The following is a 23,945-nucleotide window of genomic DNA, read 5'->3' as shown; positions in this document are numbered from 1 at the left end:
CTATATTTTCCATATTAACGCCAAATGCTGCTATTTCAGGTACCGTTTTCAGATTAAGAACTGACGACAAGTATATTCTCAGATTAAGAACTGAGATATAATTTTATTAGACACTCGGATTGAGAACTGAGTTATTATTTTATTTATATTACTTACTCTCGGATTAGGAACCGAGTTGTGACTTTGTTTTAATTTCAGATTTAGAACTGTGTTACTGTAGTCATACTAATGTGTTTTGTTAACGGGTTTCCCGACTAATGAAGGCAAATGCTGTTATTTCAGGTACCGTTTTCAGATTAAGAACTGGCTATATTTTCAGACTAAGACTGAGTTATACTTTTATTGAACACTCGGATTAAGAACTGAGTTATTATTTATATTTCATACTCTCGGATTAGGAACCGAGTTGTGATTTTGTTTTATTCCAGATTTAGAACTGGGTTACTGTTGTCATACTAATGTGTTTTGTTAACGGGTTTGCCGACAAAACCTAGAAAATAAACACATTGTGCTTGATTAAATATTGTAGTAACCATGGTAATGCTTGCGATATGTTATTTTATGCCACCTCACTGTTAACCATTTTACTCTAAAGGCTGGTTCATAATTCTACCGGTTGCTTCAATGTCTGCTATAGAGCTTTAATTATTGTGTGCTCTTTAAGAAAGGCTGTTACTTTTGTCTTGGCAAGGGATGCTATCCTTAAGAGGCTAATTCCTGGCGCCGGTAATCGCAACAAAGGCTTGAAGGAGCGGTCTGTTGCTCGTCACTATCTGTTATTGGTTTCTGCAGTGTAGGCCTTAAGAGGCGGTCCATTGCTGATGACATAATACTAACCTTAAGAGGCTAGTAGTTTTTGGTTTCTGCAGTGTAGGCCTTAAGAGGCGGTCCATTGCTGATGATATAATACTAACCTTAAGAGGCTAGTTGTTTTTGGTTTCTGCAGTGTAGGCCTTAAGAGGCGGTCCATTGCTGATGATATAATACTAACCTTAAGAGGCTAGTTGTTTTTGGTTTCTGCAGTGTAGGCCTTAAGAGGCGGTCCATTGCTGATGACATTACTATCCTTAAGAGGCTAGTTGTTTTTGGTTTCTGCAGTGTAGGCCTTAAGAGGCGGTCCATTGCTGATGACAATTATGTCATAGTATTAACTATCCTTAAGAGGCTAGTTGTTTTTGGTTTCTGCAGTGTAGGCCTTAAGAGGCGGTCCATTGCTGATGACAATTATGTCATAGTATTAACTATCCTTAAGAGGCTAGTTGTTTTTGGTTTCTGCAGTGTAGGCCTTAAGAGGCGGTCCATTGCTGATGACATTACTAACCTTAAGAGGCTAGTTGTTTTTGGTTTCTGCAGTGTAGGCCTTAAGAGGTGGTCCATTGCTGATGACATAATACTAACCTTAATAGGCTAGTTGTTTTTGGTTTCTGCAGTGTAGGCCTTAAGAGGCGGTCCATTGCTGATGACAATTATGTCATAGTATTAACTATCCTTAAGAGGCTAGTTGTTTTTGGTTTTTGCAGTGTAGGCCTTAAGAGGCGGTCCATTGCTGATGACATAATACTAACCTTAAGAGGCTAGTTGTTTTTGGTTTCTGCAGTGTAGGCCTTAAGAGGCGGTCCATTGCTGATGACATAATACTAACCTTAAGAGGCTAGTTGTTTTTGGTTTCTGCAGTGTAGGCCTTAAGAGGCGGTCCATTGCTGATGACATAATACTAACCTTAAGAGGCTAGTTGTTTTTGGTTTCTGCAGTGTAGGCCTTAAGAGGCGGTCCATTGCTGATGACAATACTATCCTTAAGAGGCTAGTTGTTTTTGGTTTCTGCAGTGTAGGCCTTAAGAGGCGGTCCATTGCTTATAACATAGTACTATTCTTAAGATGCTAGTTTGTTCCTGGTATCTGCAGTATAGGACTTAAGAGGCGGTCCATTGTATGTGATATGAGATTATCCTTAAGAGGACCATTATTTCTACTACCGATAACTGTTTTATCTATATCGTACTATTTGTTGTTGACCTTGAGAGGTTGGCTTGAGACTTTGTTTACAAAAGGATATTTGAATGACCTTAAGACTGATGATCTCAAGGTTACCTTGAAAGGGTTGCTTGCACTAATACCTTCTAGAGATCGCTGGCGCAGTTCCGGATCCAGTAGACGTTGAGGTAGTGCCTGTTCAAGATGCCCAGTAGAACGAGTGCGTGCAATGGGCTCCGTGACAGCCTTATCGTGAAGGGCTGACTTCTACGGTCGCTGTCCCTACAAGGGCAGTGGTATTCTAGCCTGCATGTGGTATTTTAACACGGTAATGTTTTCTTTTTGTCCAATAATCAAATCTGTGGTTAGCTGCCATTAGTCACGATGCTAGAAAGCGGTGACATGAAGTACCTACTTGATTACGTCGCCATTAAGGGTGATTATGTAATTTATTAACAATGTTGCTAAAGAGTGCTCATGAGTTCTGTCCAATCATAACTGCATCTTTCTCATGTATTTACAGAAGTAGACCTTTTGACTGTGATGGTTATTACGGTATAATTATATGGCTATCAAGCCGGACCTGTGATCAAAGGGTCTAACTGTGCCATTTGCGCATTAATATATCATCGAAACCTTATCATGATTATTTTGAACAACATTGTGGTATGCTAATGTCAAAGCCTGTCGATGGCGCTAGGGTGAATTATAACGCCTTGTTATATTAAGGAACTGAGGCTTTTCACATGTATGTTACAAAGTTTTGTGAATAAGAGTTTGTACTGTTTACATGTGCTGTATTGGAGGGCAACTATGCACATGCATGAGACGTGTCCCACGTTAGCCTCCCACCAGTTGAGGAGCCAACCAGTAATGAACTGGTGGAGGCTACCGCCACCTGGTGAAGGCCCAGCTTGCTGCGACTGCGTTGGCTGCGGCAGTCTTCAGTGGCGGCCTTGATAACAGTGACCTGACGGGACGTAGGTCGGGTCAGAAGATGGCCGAGCTATACGGCGAGATCGTCATCCGTCGGTGTTTGACATCACTACGATAACCGACAATGTCACATCACTAGAGGTGGTCGTCCATCTTAGATTGGTTCTACGAGAGAGCGTCTTGGCATATTATTTCAGAACTATATTCCCATATTTGTGATTCCCTAATAAATCTTGTTATAAAGTGGTGTCTGGTGTTTTTACTCTTACACTAAGTATATTGTATAGTTAGCTCACTAATGTAACATATAAATTTTAGTGTAAGGTAGTTAATAAATAATAAATAAACATCTTTTTTCTGTACGCGGATGTGTTTCAATATAATTGTAAACATACATTAAAATGTATGTTGTTTTTAAAACTATATTTTTTATAGTTCGAGATCTGGAAGCGTTGTCATTACATCATTTGACATTTATACTCGTAGGTACTTTAAGTAGTTTTTGTCCCAGTCCATCTATCGAGATATCCAGGAAGCCTAAAAGGAACCATGTTCGACGTGTTGCCTCTCTGTCGCACTTGTAAATTCGTACTTACGTGTGAAAGGGAGGCAACACGTCGAACGTGGTTCGCGGTAGGCCCCCTGGGTATAAGGTTAGGTAAGTACATATAGGTACTTGAGTTAATGGAATAATAATATTATTAAACTGTTTAGACGACAACGGTTTCACTCACTTGATTTTTTAGTCGCTATTGGCGACATGTTTCGGGCCCTTCGGGGCCGTTGTCGTCTAAACAGTTATATGTCTCACGAAAGTTTATATCAATAATATTATTGTTAATATTCTTTTATTACTTTCACAAACCGAGCGAATTGAAAGCAATCGACCTAGTCCCTCCCACGATAACCTCAGTCCCTAGCGACTTTCACATTGATTGTCACTGTGACAAGATACGAAATGGGTCGGAAATTAAATTCAGACCGTACCTTGACATTTATAGTCCGAGGTACGGATAAGGATCTAAATCGTAATAGGTCGTAAACAATCTAATAATCTTTCGCATGACGCAGTTCGAGCCGCGACGAATGCTGGCTTGTTGACAGTTGTTGACGGCTGGGTTACGACTCTCGATATAGGCTTTGTTTAATAGGGCATTGGCTTATTTACTGGTTGGTACTTCAGTACTTTTGAACGATTTGTAAGAGCTGTGGCGTGGTTTATTGTCGTTAGGAATCATAATTATATCCACGGTCAGGTTAGATTTTGTAGGAAAATAGTGCGGTCGAGATTTCATACAGTCACTTTACAGGGATTACCTAACTACCCATTTAGTTATTACTTATTTAAATTCTCAATATGATTGTGATCGGTGTTATGACACAGGATATAATATATAGCATTTTTATGTATTTCTTAATCACGAAATAAACGTCAGCACTAAACACAATTTTATTAGTAAATGTGACGCTAAATGCTAAAATTTTATTAGTAAATGCAGTGCTCAATGAATGTTGCCGTAGACATTAAGTTTTATCAAATAAATTGGACGTCATAGGGAAAAGGATCCAATTTACAGTTTCTGTCAAAATATAAAATCATTCATTTGAATAACAAATAGAGGATGGAACCTTTTCGCTAAACGACATCCCTATGCTTATTTATTTTGCCAAAATTCTCTTTTACCCCATAACGAAATGTAAACCCAAAGGGCATATTCCACTACTATTTATATTTGCAATAAACTTAGTCCTACTAAGAAATGTCAATAGTAACAGTACTAAAGCTGTCTACGTCAATAGCTCGGTCAATATTTTGTTCCAGTATTGACCGAATGGTTAGCTCGCCTCGCCAGAAATAGACTGTTGTGTTCCTAGCCAGAACACTGGAATAATTGGCGGTTTTAGTGTTTGTTGTTTTGGAGTAAATATGCGTACAATGGAGTTTATTGGTAATGGATGTAATGGTGAAACAAGTTAAAGTAAATAAGTTAAAGCTTACAGATTATAAATAATAATTCCAACTGTCAGTAACGCATAAAAGTGAAATGAAATGAAATGAAATGAAATGAAAATGATTTATTTTTTATTTATGAAATGAAATGAAAATGAAATGAAAATGAAATGAAAATGAAATGAAAATGAAATGAAAATGAAATGAAAATGAAATGAAAATGAAATGAAAATGAAATGAAAATGAAATGAAAATGAAATGAAAATGAAATGAAAATGAAATGAAAATGAAATGAAAATGAAATGAAAATGAAATGAAAATGAAATGAAAATGAAATGAAAATGAAATGAAAATGAAATGAAAATGAAATGAAAATGAAATGAAAATGAAATGAAAATGAAATGAAAATGAAATGAAAATGAAATGAAAATGAAATGAAAATGAAATGAAAATGAAATGAAAATGAAATGAAAATGAAATGAAAATGAAATGAAAATGAAATGAAAATGAAATGAAAATGAAATGAAAATGAAATGAAAATGAAATGAAAATGAAATGAAAATGAAATGAAAATGAAATGAAAATGAAATGAAAATGAAATGAAAATGAAATGAAAATGAAATGAAAATGAAATGAAAATGAAATGAAAATGAAATGAAAATGAAATGAAAATGAAATGAAAATGAAATGAAAATGAAATGAAAATGAAATGAAAATGAAATGAAAATGAAATGAAAATGAAATGAAAATGAAATGAAAATGAAATGAAAATGAAATGAAAATGAAATGAAAATGAAATGAAAATGAAATGAAAATGAAATGAAAATGAAATGAAAATGAAATGAAAATGAAATGAAAATGAAATGAAAATGAAATGAAAATGAAATGAAAATGAAATGAAAATGAAATGAAAATGAAATGAAAATGAAATGAAAATGAAATGAAAATGAAATGAAAATGAAATGAAAATGAAATGAAAATGAAATGAAAATGAAATGAAAATGAAATGAAAATGAAATGAAAATGAAATGAAAATGAAATGAAAATGAAATGAAAATGATTTATTTCGTTCATACCATTTACAAAATAAGAATCAAGGTTGGAATTTCCTAGTAAGCATATGAAATACTTGTGGCAGGAAATCCCGCTCCTCTAAAATTAGCATTGTCACTATATTACTATAGTACAGGAAACATGCAAATTAAATTAAATTAAATAATATTACATTAAAATTCATATAAAAGCATCCAAATTAATGTAGCACAAAAAAATTTAATTCTAATTAAATTAATAGATAAAAGAAATTAAATTAAATTTAGGCTAAAATCAATTACATTAGATTGTTACTAAGTATTAGCTAACTAAATTAAATTAAATCAAATAACATTATATTCAAAATAAATTAAATGAAATCAGCCAAAATTAAAATAGACTATTTTTAAAATTAAAAAACCAATATGCATATTAAGTAAGTTAGTCTGTGTGTTTGTGAGCTTGGGGTAACTAAGTTTTATGATGAAGCCTTGTATAATAATAATTCGGTTCCTTCATAGCCCATTTGTTTTAGCCACTCAGTAAGCACTATTTTACACCTACGGTATTGTAATTCATAAATACCTAACTTATTATTGATTGTGTTGTAGATATATGCAGATTGTGCAGCGTACTGTCTTTTTGCAAACATAGATTTAAATTTAGATTGTGAAATTACTCTAGGTTTACGTCTCCGCGAAGTGAGCATAGGTTTAAATTCAATATTTCTGTGTAATTTCAAAGTAGCGCTTAGCACATACAATTTTCTCATTGACAATTGGTCACTAATTTCATAAAGTTCGCTAGTTGAAAATCTGAACGGCTTAAAATACATAATTTTCAACAGGCAGCGCTGCGCTCTTTCAACTTCTATAAACTTACTTTTTATTGCCCCTCCCCAGACATTAATACAATAAACCATAACAGATTGTGCTATTGTGATATACAGTTGATTGAGGAGTTTTTTGTGAGCGATGTGTCTGAGTATTTTAAATAACCAAATTAATTTTCTTATTCTAGTATTGACATACTCAATGTGTATATTCCACGACAGACGCTGATCTAACATTATACCTAGGTATTTAGTAGAACTAACCTTCTCTATTGCTTTGCATTCACATTGACTATCGTGTTGGAGTTGGAGACATGTGTGTATTGTCAGTTTGAGATTAACTTTCGGTTGATTACTGTTATATTTACTAAAGCATATGTAATTAGTTTTATTGACATTAAGCGTTAGGAGGTTACTTCTTAGCCAGGTGGCCACCCTATTCAGCTCAGCCTCTGCAGTTTCAAAAACTGATTTCCAAGATCGACCTTCGGAAACTAGGGCAGTATCATCAGCGTAAGAGACAATGTGTCCATGTTTAATTTTAAGGTTAGTCAAGTCATTGATATAAATTAAGAATAGTGTGGGACCAAGTACGCTTCCCTGCGGGACGCCAAAGGTTATATCAGTTTCGTGGCTTACGAAGTCCCCTATTTTCACTTTCTGAGTTCGTCCATGCAAGTAGTCACTCAGCAATTTTAGCGGAAGTCCTCTTATTCCTATGCATTCCAATTTGTGTACAATACTGGGAAGAGACACAGTATCAAACGCCTTCTTTAAATCAAGAAACACTGCTATACATTTGTTACCACTATCTAATTTATTTGTAATTAAGTTAGTCAAAGCAAGGATTGCATCTTCTGTGGATCTGTTTTGTCGAAAGCCATATTGATAGTCAGAAATAATGTTGAATTTACTCAGATATGATAAAAGTCGTTTATTAATTAGTTTTTCAATAACTTTGGAAATGGCGGGAAGTACAGAAATAGGTCTATAATTATTGGGATCATCTTTTTCCCCATTCTTGTACACTGGCGTAACAATGGACTGTTTAAGTGGGGCTGGGAAAATTCCAGTATGGAAGCAGAGGTTAGCCAAATGACTAATTACAGGGGCAACTCCTTTTACGGCTAGCTTTAGGAATTTAGTTGGTATACTATCCCAACCGGGAGCACTATCTGTTCTCAAGCCCATTACAATATCTCTCACTTCCATGGGGTCAGTATCTAAGAGCACAAAAGATGAGCTCACTCTGTTTGGTGGGTCTTCTGCGAAATTTGTGTTAAGATCACACTGTATATTTTCTGCCAGAGTCTTACCGATATTGCCAAAATAATCATTTACGTGGTTGACAGACTCTGGTGGTGAAAGTCTGTAATTTGTGGTTTATGCTGCTTTGGATTTGGCGTACTATGTATTTTACAAAAGATTACAGCGCCATCTGTGTTGAGCTTTACGTACTTAACCTCATTTATCGCTATTACACAAAGAACAATCTTTTAAAAATCAAGAACAAACATGTATCATGTGTGTGCATTTTTTTAATACTAGGGTAATTACAATAAGATTAAAATCTTTAAGTATATTATAAAAAAAATACAATAAGTACCTACCTAATTACCCTATAATTGGTAATACAGGGCAAAACATCTCGGATCCCCGAGAGACCTCCCCGAGGTCCTACTCAACATCAAAGGCTTGATAGGATTCCTCGAGGAGCTGGGCTGGCAAGACTAGTCCACCCCCTATCACGCAAAATAGGCGCAAGACGTCGAGTTGCGGAAAATCGCCCGTACTACAATACAATACAATACCCTATAATTGTATGAATATAATAAATTTTAAATAACATAATTCAATAAAAACATCACAGTTCTTTGAATATACGTGAGGTAAAATTTTTTAATGTCAGTCATTTTTTTGCGTTAATTTTGTTGAACTCTAATTTATTTTAGTCTATCTACATACTAGTACAAGATTAGACGAGATATTCAATGAGGTAGTTATTTATTAGGTTGGACCTTGTACTATTTTCTGTAATAATCTACAGTAAGGAACGTCGAATATTTTTTTGAAAAGTCCGTGAGCTCGATTTAAACTTAACTTTGTTACGGTTTGCATACTTATCCTGAAAATCGCTCATGCTGTTTTGTGCATGCGAAATTAAGTTAAAGACGTGCGTGAGATGCACGCCAATCACCAAGACGATCGTCGAGGTATCAAAACCAAACCCAAACATCTGAATCGGGCCCCTTGGAATAGGGTATTCGGCTAGTCAAATCAGTTTCTTTTTTCAAATTTTCAAAACGATTTGCTACTATGGAATTTATATGAAACACTAGCATGTGACGTCACGATCAAATTACCTACTCTTTACAGTTTTATACGGATTTTAAAATGTGTGTAAAAATAACTGCTGTCTACGTTTCTCTTCGTATTAATCTTCTGGAGCTTTATTTCTTGCATGGTGTAAAATTATTTATTTTTAATACAGTCAAATACCCTATAACGCCTGCCAAAGGCCGGGATAGCGTTAGGTAGAAGAAGAAGACAGTCAAATACCCTATAGTAAATAATCCTTTGCTATTTTAAATTACCTATGAGTATTTTTGCACATTTATTTTATATACAACAAATAATTAAGTTAACAAAAAACTGGGCAAGTGCGAGTCGGACTCGCGCACGAAGGGTTCCGTACCATAATGCAAAAAAAAAACAAAAAAAAGCAAAAAAAAAACGGTCACCCATCCAAGTACTGACCACTCCCGACTAGGGAATGCAATCCCGCATGAGGAATTCTATCCTGGTATTCTGCGGGATTGCCATTTTAAGTCCCGCGGGATCCCAGTATTTGCAGGATCCCGCAAGTTAGTATACAATTTTACGAATTAGTACTAAATTTGAAGGTTGAAAACAAAAAGTAAACTAAAATTAGAAATAGTACATTTTGTATTAAAATAATACGGTATAATGACAGTAATCAAGAATTTAAGAACGTGTGTTTAAAGGCTTAATTAACGCGATTTTGTAAGTCCTGTACCAATCGTGGCACACACAATGTTTTTCATCACACCTGTGAGGAAAAAAGAGGGAAAACAATAAAAAATCTGCCTTATTTCGGACGTACCTACATAACAAAATTCCCTGGGTACAAATTTAAGATTTACGGACCGCGTCGCCTACGTAAAATAACACCTTTTACGAGCAAGTGTGATGAAATAAATAGACAAATTCGGGCAAAATGCTCTTCCGTGTCATTACCCCTTTCCTCCATAGAGGCATTTAGGCTCCGTGAAGAAATTTCGCCAGTAGGCACGTGCCCGAGCCTGTGTTCCTTGTAGTAACACGTAAGAACCACGTCGCTCTTCGATCCCGCAAATCCCGCGGGATCCCGCTTAATTTACGAGCGGGATTAATCCCGCAAATTGCCAGCGGGATCCCGGTATTTCGGGATCCTGGTATCCCGGTATTGCATTCCCTACTCCCGACGTTGCTTAACTTTGGTCAAAAATCACGTTTGTTGTATGGGAGCCCCATTTAAAGTATTTTTAGTATTTGTTGTTATAGCGGCAACAGAAATACATCATCTGTGAAAATTTCAACTGTCTAGCTATCACGGTTCGTGAGATACAGCCTGGTGACAGACGGACGGACGGACGGACGGACGGACAGCGAAGTCTTAGTAATAGGGTCCCGTTTTACCCTTTGGGTACGGAACCCTAAAAAGTGAACGTTAAATAACCTCTGCGAGTACATTTCCCCGTTAAATTAAACACAGTTTGTTATTATTATAATGTTAAACACTAATTGTGGTATCCGGAGCTTATAATTCTAGTTGTTTGTAAATAACCGTTTCTATTGCTGGAGTTGTTAATAATAAGGGCGATAATTCCATTTTAACTAGTTTAATACAATTTTTTTAATGGTATCTGTCCAGTGGGACAATTAAGACAAATGTTGGAAGGTTGGAAGATTACATTTATAAAGGCTCCTCTTCACGTTGGGCCAACGCCAACGCCAACGAGGGACGCACCCATGCGGTAGAATGAGATAACAATATCACTTGCTCGCTCTAACGCATAAATGCGTTCCTCGTTGGCGTTGGCCCAACGTGAAGAGGAGCCTTAAGGATTTCGCCAATATCATAAGTGTGATCGTAGAGCATTACTTTGTACGGTGATTGATCTTATGGCTCCTCTACACGATGGGCCAGCGCCGGCCACTCCAAGGGACGCAGCCATGCGTTAGAATGAGATAGCAATATCACATCCCTCTTACGCATAAATGCGTCCCTTGGAGTGGCCCATCGTGTAGAGGAGCCATTAGAATCTGATGGGTAATGAAAGTTTAATAACCTGCAAAAACGTGGTAATTTCAAAAAATCTGTAGCGGGCGGCTTTTTGATTACGCTCTTATTCTCTTAACAATAAAGTTTAGTCGCGTCAACATCATTTTGAACACATCGCCCGCTTAGCAACTTCTGCTGCTGACTGTACGTGTATATTTTCAATTGGGCGTGGGAAGAACAAAACGCAATAGAAGTTCTGTCTTCGTCGCTTTGCCTATAATACTTTATAAATATCTACACAATTTTCTACTTTATTCAATTGTAATAGAGTTGAATCACGTGTACAACACACGCACGTACAGAAAGTAGGTTCGATTGTATGAAGCCATCCCTGATTTCCCGTGGGCCCTTTTCTATCTATCTAAGCTGACATCTGACGTTTTCCTTTTGCTACCTTTTACGTTACATGAATTGGAATGTAGCGTAAAATACTGCGAATCCTTGGTGTCAGACTCCATAAAGATTAATTACGTCAAAGAGTTACTTGTTTAAATCACCAGTTTTCATATTCGACTTGCAGTTGCATTGCTAAATATAGCCCAATGATATTAAACGTCTTATGCCCTCAGCACACTAGGCGTAAGCGTAAGAAGCGTGTTGTTATATGCGCGTAGAACTAGCGTGCTACGAGCACGTATTTACAAGTTCATACAAATCCGCATACGAAGTGTAGTCGTAGCGTAGCTTATGAGAACCTGTCGGCATTACGACAGTCGTAAGCGTAGCGTAAGCGTAAAGAACTTCTGTGCAAACAGAACGATTACGCTCGCGACGCTTAGTGCCCACAACTCTACGCGTCACGTACTCGTAACGTTTTTACGATAGGCTTACGCGTCATTGACGTATATCTCCGGGCCTTACGGGTACTAAAACTTACTACTTCCTAGTTCTGTGGTGTCACTCACGAATTCGAGCCAATCGTGCAGTCTAACGCAACTAGTTGCGACCAATCGGGCGCGTGAATCGAACTCATCAACCAATCGCGTTGGAGCAGTATCACACCACTGTACTGGTCCCATTCTTATTGCCCATAAGGCCAATCCTGAGATATACGTCAATATTACGCGTCCCTTACGCTTACGCCTCGTGTGATGAGGGCCTTAGTAATCTCCTAGACCCCCTCACAACATTTAATGACTACTACAGTAGTATAATAGAGCATCTCCGTTCAGAATAAACGCAGAGTGGGCGTACAGCCACCATCAGATATATCGGAGCGGACAAGGCGCTCACAAATAACTGAAAACGCCTCTATTGTCAAGCGTGAGTGCGTGTTCAGATATGGTTGAACTCCTCGGCAGCTTCGATATATCTGATGGCGTCTGTACAGACTGTTAACTGACCATTTGTGTACCTTATTGAGAAGGCATAAGGTCCACAATCGGTGAGAGTGGCTGTACTTGTTTACGTATCAGTCATGTTGATTGTCAGATCAATTGGCGCGAGGTGAAGGCCGAGCTTCATCGAAATTCCGGAGCGTTGTTCTGTTTACATTGAGTTTTTTTCTGAACCCCTAGTGCGTTCTGTCTATTTTTGTATTGGATTTTGAACAGCGCGCCAAGCGGGACGTTTTGGAAACTCAAAATCCCATACAAAATTACACTAACTACGCTAATCCTTCCAGATTGGGGATTATTTGACGTCTTATCACTAAAAACCATAGAGGTACAATAATATAGAGATGACACGGGGGAGGGGCCAAACGACCGAACGAGATGCACTTATGGAAATTTCAGTAGGAGTAGCTGAGAAAGCGGTATTATTGCTTGTCCTTGTCACAGCCTCACTTTTTGTTTGTTCCCCACCAAAAATTTGCTATGGTTTATGGTGGGCAACAAATAACCCAACCGAATTACGTAGATTGTTTTTGGGTATGTTGTCAGGAATGTTAAAATGTGTTTTTAATATTGTCGCTTTGCGTATGTTTTGTCCCTCACGGAGGCACGCGTATAGCTCATCTATGTACCTAATAATAAGTAGGTCTATGCTAAAAACCAATCTCTTCCAGCCTTAACCTAATCAGACTTAATAAAATAGTAAACAACGTCCAATCAACGCGATGACCGCACGTCCTATATTCGGCCGTAATCCTGTTAGTATGGGTATGGTGGCACTACTGGTAATCGGCTTACGATCGCACCACGAACATGGGTATTAGGTAATCTCTATCCATACTAATATTGTAAATACGAATGTACTTGCAAGTAACTTTTTTTTTCTTAGTAGAGTTAGACCAAGAAAAGTCTGCAGCGCTTTTGATAGCCCACGCAGCGTTAAAAAAAGCAAGCAAGTGCAAGTGCAAGCAGCAAGCAAGCAGGCAGCTAGGGCAAGTGTTATTTTAAACGTCAATCTATGCTATTATAAATATAACGTTTTTTTTTTTTTTTTTTATTATGAATGGGCTTACTCATGGCCACAGACTAGCCGAGGCGTAGACGTGGCCTACGATGGAGCGAGCTCGCCCAGAAGGTGCCTGTTCACTCTTGATTTGAAGGTTGCCGGGTTACGAGTATAAGAACACGGAAATATAGACGCCGGCAAGGAATTCCATTCCTTGGCAGTGCGCATAAGGAAAGTAGAAGCAAAGCGCTTCGTGCGAATTGGTGGAATATTTACCATGTAAGGATGGAAACCGGCCGTGCGTCTAAAAGTCCGATGGTAGAATGGGGACGGTGGTATAAGCTCGTGTAGCTCTTGGGCACACTCCCCGAAGTGCAGCCTGTAGAATACCGACAGGCTGGCGACTTTCCGCCGATGGGCCAAAGACTGAAGCTTAGCCGTTAGCTTCTTGTCGCCAATCATCCTCCTGGCTGCGCTCCACTGAGTCCAAAGCGGCGAGTTGGTATTTAGCTGAGCCATCCCACAGGTGGCTGCAATACTCCATACACGACCGGACTTGAGCTTTGTAAAGTGTTAGAAGCTGTCCAGGTGTGAAGTATCGCTTCACCTTATTTAGGACGCCCAGCTTTCTGGCCGCAGTTTGAGCTTTAGACTCAATGAAGCTGCCGATGCTGAGGACTGAACTCAGCTCCATGCCGAGGAGTTCCAGACTGTCGGCAATAGGTACAGATGCACCCCGGAAAGAAGGAGTCAGGTCGAATGGACTCCGTTTTGCGGAAAATAGACACGTCTGCGTTTTGGAGGCATTGAACGTGACCAGATTGTCATCACCCCACTGGGAAACGAGACTAAGGGTCAAGTTCATTCGCTCAACCATGGCCTCTCTCTGTGAACGTATATCCTCCCTGCTGTCCCCTGCACTAGCCAAATATCTTTCAACAACCGTACTGTCATCTGCATAACCTACAATGCTGGGTTGCAGCATGTCGTTAATGTGGAGCAGGAAAAGGGTTGCGGAGAGAACAGACCCCTGAGGAACACCAGCGTCAATGGCCATGAGGTCCGAAGAGCAGCCATCAATAACTACTCTGATCGACCGTTCACTCAAGAAATCGTATGAATCAAAAAGAAACGTATGAATAACAATTGCACTACGTGGGCTATCAATATCGCTGCAGAATTGATCTAACTCTATCACTTCTATCGGCCTGTTGGCTATCGGCTCGATTCGAACTTTAAGATACTTACATCAAATATTTCATCTATAGATACATACGATACGGCCTGTATGTCTTTTTAATCAGTTTTCCTGAAAACTGGGTAGGCACGATTGATAAATAGTTTCTTGTTCTGAAAAATTATGTCGTGAAAACATCTCCTTTTTTTTTTGTTAAAAACGACGTCGTTATTAGATATCTATCTTTATATATGTACTCGTGAAACATATTTTTAAATACTATCTGTATTGTTTCAGAAATATGTCGTCAGTACTGACAGGAGTGGTGATATACATGTTCACGTTCAGGTAAGTTTAAAAAAATCTTCTATTAATTACTGCTTTGGGGCTGTCCATAAATTACGTCATCGATTTTTGTCGATTTTTGACCCCCCCCCCCCCCTATAATCATCAAAAAATCATGATTCGAATGAGCCCGTTTCCTCTTACGTCATGCTACCATCATCCGTCATGCTAGACCCCCCCCCCCTAATTAGAAATTTATAAATAGCCCCTTTTCCCTTGAGTACGGTCAAGGACAGACGTGATTTGTCGTATTGTGTCAAAGTTACAGTGCGTCATAAAATTGTAGAAATTAAATAAAATGGAACAAAAATAAATTCCATAGCAGGCTCATTTACTTTGCCTTGTTTAAGCATTTTAAATAAAACAAGACCGAAGTGATCCCATAAGTGTTCCGTAAACAAAGTTTTGTACGGAACACTAAAAATGTGACAGTTACGCAGGAAGTGGTGCCCTCAATAGTTTTCTACAATTTCTTGTCGGACTTATGTAAAATGACAATTTAAGGGGCCCACTGATTAACAGTCCACCGAACAGTATCGGCCTGTCAGTTAGAACAAAATTTTGACAATTCCGAACAACTGACAGGCCGATACCGTCCGGAGGGCTGTTAATCAGTGGGCCCCTTAAATTGACATTTTACATAGACAGTCCGACAAGAGCACTTCCTTCGTAACTGTAACATTTTTAGTGTTCCGTACAAAACATTGTTCACGGAACACTTATGGGATCACTTAAAAGGCCCCTTTAGAGTCGATTCTAACAATTTCTTATGGTTTTGATACGACCTTGACGATCGTCTTGGTGATTGGCCTGCATCTAACGCACGACTTTCACTTTCTGCCCGATTCGATCTTTAAGATACGTCAATTAATAGATCTAGATACGATATGGATTAGAGGTGTCAGTGTCAAAAGTGACGATTTTGTCTGAAGAAACGTCACATTTGACACTGACATATCTAATCCATGTCGTTTCTAGATCTACTAACTGACTTGTCTTAAAGTACGAATCAGGCCGTTTATTTAGTATTCACCAATCAGCGTGAGTGATCTTCAAGGTCGTATCAAAATAAGATCATAACCGTAACAAATTGTAAAACCTGAATCGGGCGGTAACTGACAAAAGCACCTAATAAATAATAGTAACTGCATACAGAAAGGAAACTTCCTACAAAACCGAAGTCTGACAGCGAGCGGTTCAGGGTCGAATCATGCTATCCCTTTCTAATATATGGCACTATCCCTTTAGGCTATTTAGGGTTGTCAAAATTCAAGTGATTATCTTATCTGTGGTCGTGCACGCAAAAGGAAGTCAAGTGGTGCCAACCCTAATAATTGCTCGGAGTAATGCTAAGCCGAGCGGAGCCGAGTTTGGCCGAAGTCAGGAGTTACGCACCCCTGACACAGAATAAATAATAGTACTAAGTACAGAAGACTCACTCTCTAACAAAACGCGTCTGTTACGATCAGCACAGATATGGCCGCTAGGTGGCGACAGCGCCACACGCGGCTTATGGCAAACCCTAAAATTGGGGCCGAACACAGGCGACAAGAGGCAATAAGTACGTGAGACACGATACGGTATTTCTTTTGGTGACAAACAGTTTCGGGTGATAATTGAAACAGCACGTAATCGGTCCCGCGACGCCGCGAGCTGCCCATTAGCCGCCATCTTGCTCGTTTGGGCGGGGAATGAAAATGTCAACTTCTGTATACCGGGTGTGGCCTATAACACGAGCAAAAAATTCAAACATATACTGGGTCAAGCAAATCTTGTCAGTAGCAAACGGCGGCAAATTTGAAAAATCGCGGGTTAGCAACACTGTGTTCGAATAATTCGAAAATCGCGTGTCATCTGTGCTTTATCTGTGGAATGTGGATCGTGAATGACAGCCATCATCTTGTTTGTTTACAAATGGTTTACAATGTTTTCATTCTGAATCGATTCTATTTCAAGAGATATTTCTGCTGTGTCACCATTAAATACCAATATATTAAACAAGACTGTGCTTAATTAAAGCTAAGGTGCCTACAATGCTTACAGTGCCAACTGAGAAATCTAATAAAATATGAAAATCCAGTATGACATCTACCTGCTGAAGCAATGATTTTATTCATACATTCTTGTTTAACGGCATAGTCCACTTACAATTTTATTTTGAGATCTTCAAATTGGTTAATCATTTTTATCAACATCACACACCGCTTTTAAATTGTCCGTCTATACGTATTAATAACAATTTCAAACATTTTCAATAGAGAATCCGCGAGTGACAATTTGAATTGACGTACGTGACAAGGCGCGCTCAGCGGAAAAAAAAGTTTTGGTTCGATGTACATTATACATTGCTGCTTTTCTTAGCGCAATACTACTCTTTGAGTGTTGCCCTACTTTAGTTTGCTTTACATTGCTACTGACAAGATTTGCTTGACGCACTATAGATTGTACTCCTCAAACGATGACACTTTTGTTCAACAACTTTTAAAAATTATGAAGTATTTAGAGTCCCTATTTTTCATACAAAATAAATATTATCTTCAATGGATTGACGTTGCTTGTCACCTTCGAGCAACACGGAAGGGAGGCGGCATTCGCACTATTTCCCCTCTGCCGAGGTACAAGATTAGCGCGTCAATCTAATCTAGCGCGGGTAATAAAACTAGTTGCACTTGGATTTTTCACTAGACCGAGTCCAGACGCGCGCGTGAACACTGCTGCACAAAAATGCCTGTTTGCTCGGTTTTTTGTTATAAAAAGAGGTCGGGGACATCAAATTTACAAAAAGAAAGTGTTACATTTCACATGTAATATTTTTTTACATATCATACGTTAAATTACATTTAAATACAATTATTATATTTTAGTCTCAAGTAATTGTTGGATTTATCGATTTGCTCGCTCAGTACAAATTGCGGATCGATCGAGCGACAAATCCGACTTCTCATCTCTCAGAATACAATGACATACTTCAACGAAAATGTGTCAGTGTGCGTGTTGTGACACTAGTCACTCGTCCGTACACAAAAAGAGATCGAGGTTTGCAAGATTTGTCTTTGACGTGTGTCATTTTCTATGTATTTGTGTCGTCATTACAGATTGGATTTTGTATGTAAGTGTGTGAGAAATGCGACTGTGTGTACCTTTCCCCCCGCGAAAAATGACAGAAAGATTTGTACGGCGAGATATCGCTTGGGCCCCTCCCTTCCGACGTGTCGGAAGCCGGTGTTGCTCGAAGCTTGTCACGCCTTAAACATAACATAATCGCAATACATTGCGTCTTAGAATAAACTTTAAAGTGTATTAAAAATCAAACTATGTCAGTATGAGGAGTACAGCCTACAGTTAAATTTTTTGCTCGTATTACAGGCCACAGACTGTATAGCTATCTATGTTTTGTGTTTTAGAAAATTAAATGTACGTTGATTCGAATGACACGGCAACAAGACGGCAACGAAATATATGGAGAAAATATGACGTTTATAATGCCATCCCTTCACCCTGTATTATTCAAATCGGTGCAAAGTTTTGCCACTTCGAAGGGCGGTCTAACATCTTTCATAATACTCGTACATATTGTTCAGACGTAAGCACCTGGTTGAAACCGGTTGCATCCAGAGAATCGATGAAAGAGCCATAAATAATAATTCCACTCCGCTGGAAACGGCCGGCATTTCAGTTATTGCCGTTCTATATTAATACTCGATCAATTCAGACTTTAATAAGTATTTCATGTAAATTTGTTTGGAAGTTTAGTATTTAGTTTACGTCCAAGGCTGTTTATAGTAGCCTTCAGATACCTACATTCTCTAGTGCCCAGAAATCAAAACTTGCCAATACAAATGCAATTTTTATTTGTCAAAATAAAGATTCAAATTAGAACGGAACTGGAGGCCTTTTTATAGGCCTCTGGGCGGCTAGAGGATATGGAAGCGGCGAAGGTGATCCCCAATATCTGAACACGCCCCTATAGTCCGTTTTTTTAGCATTGGAAAGAACTTCGCAGAAGTTCGCTTGTGGTTCTAAATCTGGCACTTTTAGCGGTAACAATTTGAAGTAAATTATATGTATTGACCATGCTTCATTAGATAATTCAATAATTATTAACAATTAACGAGCACTGCACGCTTGCTTCTGCGGAGTTATTTCTAATGCTAAAAAAACGAACTATAAAGTCACGTGGCGTGGCGTTTCGAATACACCATAACCCGTGGTACATCAAATAATATATCGACCTTTAAATTACTAATATGGATGACTAAATGAAGAAAAAAGCGGGATACATACGTGTTCCCACATAACATAACACGAAATTTCAGACGCCTGCCAAAAAGATAATAGCAAATTCAATTTCTCATGAATTATTGTCGAAGTGACGAAAATGTTACTAATAGAAATGTATGAATTCGCGCAATACTCTGCTACGTCTCATAGCTGTAATTATAAAATACATATTATATTCAAATATATCTCCTCATGCTGCAAAACAGGGAATCATTCCGAGACATTCCCAGGTACGTTTTAAGTAGGCTTGCTAAAGTTTGTAGTAAACTAGTTATGCTAGCGCACTTTTGGCCAACAAACTGACTGTTTGGCAAATGTACAACTACATCATAATTTTTTGTTCTTAAAGGTTATGAAACACTGTAAGGTTAGGCCCACACTAGCTAAAATTATTCCGTAAGTAGTGCCTTGTAACTATATTCACATTGTAATGTATGTATTGGCTCAAACATAGATGAAAAACCGCATAATATTTTAGATACTAGTACCTACTTACCTAGTTAGAAGACATACATTTTATGAATAGGCTATACATAGCGTCTACCTGTATCCTTTATCGCATGTGTAGTGACGGGAAGACATCAATTTGGCCTCACGAGAAAATGGCTCGGAAAAACGGTTACCGTAAGAGCGGTTTCGCACTACATCCGATCCGAATGAGATCCGAACCCGTCAAAATATGGTCCGTAGTAGCCGTAAAACTATGTATTTCTATGTAAGTTAGAGCGGTTTCGCACTACGTTCGATCCGAATCCGATCCGAACCCGTGAAAATATGGTCCGTAGTAGCGGTAGAACGTAGAACTATTTCTATGGTAAGTTAACGCACTAGATCCGATCTCCGTCATCCGATTTGTTTCCGTCATTCAACGTGTGTGGTGCGTAACTTACCATATTTTCACGGGTTCGGATCGGATTAGGATCGGACGTAGTGCGAAACCGCTCTTACGCACCGCAACGTTGAATGACGGAAAGAAATCGGATGACGGAGATCGGATCTAGTGCGTCACTTACCATAGAAATAGTTCTACGGCTACTATACGGACCATATTTTCACGGGTTCGTATCGGTTTCGGATCGGACGTAGTGCGAAACCGCTCTAAGACCTACTAGCTCGGCTACCGTAAAGAATTTACAGATGTAGTGCATAATTGTTATGCATCGTATTTTCACGGAAACGTACGAACGCTATTTCAGTCAGTCTCCGTACAAAAAGTACTGGGGTTGACTGAAGTAGCATGACAAATACGAATGTTTCCGAGAAAATACAATGTAAACTGGATCACCGACATAGCCCACCGGATTAGCAAGCTGAAGTGGCAATGGGCAGGCCACATTGCGCGCAGAGAAGATGGCCGGGGTCGAAAAGTGCTCGAGTGGCGACCACGGACTAGCAAGCGCAGCGTAGGACGGCCACCCACGAGATGGACGGACGACCTTGTTAAGGCCGCCGGAAAATGCTGGATGCGGGTCGCTTCCAACCGGTACGAATGGAGGTCCAAGGGGGAGGCCTATGTTCAGCAGTGGACGCCTTATGGCTGAGATGATGATGAAACTGGATGGAAACAATTATGCACTACATCTGCAGAAGGAAATAAACATCGGCTGTAACTTATAACGTTCTTAGATCTGCCTGATCCTATTATACCCTCCTCCTGATCCTCTATACAGGTGGTTACTGCTAATGTGTATTTTGTGCTGTTCCAGGGTGACTTGAGCCAGCAGGACAAGCGATGTGTGTTCCTCACAGTCCACGATCTTGGAACCAACCGTGAGTAATCACAACTTTACTGGCTACTACCACAAATTACGTAAATTTAATGTAATGTGGCTTTCGATTAGAGAAGGATCCTTATGCTCCTTTTTGTGCATCGCCATCGGGAGAAAAATATCGAATTGGAAATTATATTTACAAGTCCATTTTGTACCCAATTTTCATTGGTAATCGTAAATAAATTAAAAAATATATAAGTAAGTTGGTGCTTTTGGAAGGAAAAGTTCTATTGGGTTGAGACCTAAAAATTGCGTATCCGCGAAAATATCAGCAGCGTATATTACTACCCTCTCGAGTAGCAGAGGAATCCTGTACATGTACGGTCAAGGAATTAAATTTCAGTACCTACCATTCGTACCTTTGTCACAGTGACAATAGGGACCTCATAGTCCCTAGCGACTTTCATATTGATTGCCACTGTGACAAGGTACGAAATGGTATTGGTCCCAGTGGTTGACTGTACCCAGCACTCCCAGCACTATATAAACTGGGATTGTTATAACGATTTCCCTTTGGCACTGTTTCAGACTCGTCCATGGTGGACTTTGTGGGCATGCCGGCCATGACCGAGATAAAAGAACGCTCCTGTTTCATACACGTGGACGTCCCAGGGCACGAAGAAAACTCGCCCGATTTGCCCGACTCGTAAGTTCAACCTTATACCTTCACACTTAAAGTTCAAACTCGAGTGCTACTCAGCTGGTCTTTGTGGGCATGCCGGCCATGACCGAGATAAAAGAACGCTCCTGTTTCATACACGTGGACGTCCCAGGACACGAGGAAAACTCGCCCGATTTGCCCGACTCGTAAGTTCAACCTTATACCTTCACACTTAGAGTTCAAACTCGATTACTACTCGCCTGGTCTTCGGAAGCATGCCGGCCATGACGGAGATAAAAGAACGCTCCTGTTTCATACACGTGGACGTCCCAGGACACGAAGAAAACTCGCCCGACCTGCCCGACTCGTGAGTTCAACCTTATACCTTCACACTTAGAGTTCAAGCTCGATTAATACTACTCGCCTGCATGGTCTTCGGGAGCATGCCGGCCATGACGGAAATAAAAGAACGCTCCTGTTTCATACACGTTTCGTTTCATTTCATTTGCCCGACTCATAAGTTCAACCTTCACACTTAGAGTTCAAACTCGATTACTACTCGCCTGGTCTTCGTAAGCATGCCGGCCATGACCGAGATAATAAGCTCCTGTTTCATACACGTGGGTGTCCCAGGACACGAAGAAAACTCGCCCGACCTGCCCGACTCGTCGTAAGTTCAATCTTATCCCTTCACACTTAGAATTCAAAGTTGTGTAGTTTACAGTTGACTCGATTTTTCAAATCGTTAATGTTTTCTATGTCTTCCACAGTTACCAGTTCCCTCCCCTCCAAACGCTAGGCGAGGACCTGATCACAGTGCTGGACTTCCTACACGTCCGCTACGCTGTAGGCCTCGGCGAAGGCGCCGGGGCCAACGTGCTCGCTCGCTGCGGCCTCGCGCACCCCCGCCGGCTCTTAGGTACAGTTCTTCTCCAGGCGAGATGATCAAAGGCTTGGACTTTCTCCACGTCATGTGAAAAATGTAAAAAAACCCGAGGCTCCCATGAGCCCCGGCAAAAAGGCGGGACACCGCTAGGTAAAAGAAGACTAGCTTTGCTTAGTTTAAGACTAGATAAGATTATTCCCTGGAGATAGTTATTATGACGGGTGAAGCTGAAGGGACCAGACCTCAGGGCCCTCCTACTAGATGCTGTGCTCAAATCATTGCACCTATGCAATTAAAACTGCACGAGGCCATGCGATTGGCTAAGAATAGAAGCCTATGGAGGAACCTGGTCATCAACAGAAAGACATGTTACGATCCTCAGCATTGAGGGACCGACTGAAGAAGAAGAAGACCACAGGTTCCTCCATAGGCTTATATTCTAGCACATGGCCTCGTGCAGTTTTAATAGTATTTGGTGATTAGCGCAAACCATTCTGGTGCCTTTAACTTTGCCCGTCATAATAATTTTCTCCAAGCTATCTAGAGAACACGTGAGAGGTGTCCGAAGTATAATTAAGTCCTGGCAGTAACTTGTATCTTTTCTAATATTTATCTCTTCAGGCCTCATCCTCGTGAACTGCACGGCGTCCACCTCCTCAGTCGCTGACGCCTTCAGATCCAGGTTTTCCCGCTGGAAAGGCACGGACATCTCGCAGTCCGAGGAGGACTTCCTCATCTACCACAAGTTTGGACACGTGAGTTTACAGAGTGAGCTGTATCCTGACTATCGCTATAAGGTACTTTTTTTCTTGTTTTCTTCTAACGCTACTAATGATGGGAGGTGGAGGGTAAAAATAGGATAGTAACCGTGGCATAATGTTGTATCTAACGCGGAATATAGACCGACAGTCAAAGAATTCTACGAATGGTCTATTTTTGTGAATTTCGTTATAAGCCGTATACAAATACGAGTTTCAATTCAATTGAGAGGTAATTCAAAAAAATTGACACGATGTAAAAAATCTTTCCTGTGCGTAAAATCCCTGTTAGACTAAATACATTATTTCTCGGGTCCTACAGCTTGGCAAAAAAGAGTAGAAATTAAAAAGTGGCAACACTGTAGTGTCGTCCCGTTTTCTTAAATAAATTGGTTTGAAAGGGACGACACTACAGTGTTGCTACTTTTTAATTTCTACTCTTTTTGCCAAGCTATACGTCTCTGCTCTGACTGATGTTGATGAGTGAGTGGTATAAACAGACTTAGGATGACTCACGCTACAAGGTATCCGGGACCGGGCCGAGGCATCCGACAATTCGTATTCTATAGAAAACATCGCGAGATCGCCGATCACCCGTCATAGAAAACGAAGTGTGCTCTGCCTCGGCCCGAACCCGGACAGTTCTGGCGTAAGTTATCATCCATCAGGGCATTTACCGAATATCGGGAGGGAGACAGAATAAACGAGGAATAGGC

At 39.6% G+C, this 23,945-nt stretch overlaps 1 protein-coding gene across 1 annotated transcript in view; it reads left to right on the top strand.

The window, feature by feature from the left end:
* Positions 1-23,945, top strand: part of LOC134665741 (uncharacterized protein ZK1073.1) — a 68,606-nt gene that overhangs the window by 23,140 nt on the left and 21,521 nt on the right. Inside the window, exons 2-6 of the mRNA XM_063522714.1 lie at positions 14,884-14,934; positions 20,919-20,982; positions 21,513-21,630; positions 22,356-22,504; positions 23,093-23,226. Coding sequence (XP_063378784.1) covers positions 14,884-14,934; positions 20,919-20,982; positions 21,513-21,630; positions 22,356-22,504; positions 23,093-23,226 — 516 coding nt within the window. The remainder of the gene's footprint in view (positions 1-14,883; positions 14,935-20,918; positions 20,983-21,512; positions 21,631-22,355; positions 22,505-23,092; positions 23,227-23,945) is intronic.

The sequence above is a fragment of the Cydia fagiglandana genome, chromosome 7 (assembly GCF_963556715.1).
Source record: "Cydia fagiglandana chromosome 7, ilCydFagi1.1, whole genome shotgun sequence".
Lineage (NCBI taxonomy): Eukaryota > Metazoa > Arthropoda > Insecta > Lepidoptera > Tortricidae > Cydia > Cydia fagiglandana.
Note: the sequence above shows the minus strand (reverse complement) of the source record. Positions and strands in the feature narration are given on the sequence as shown.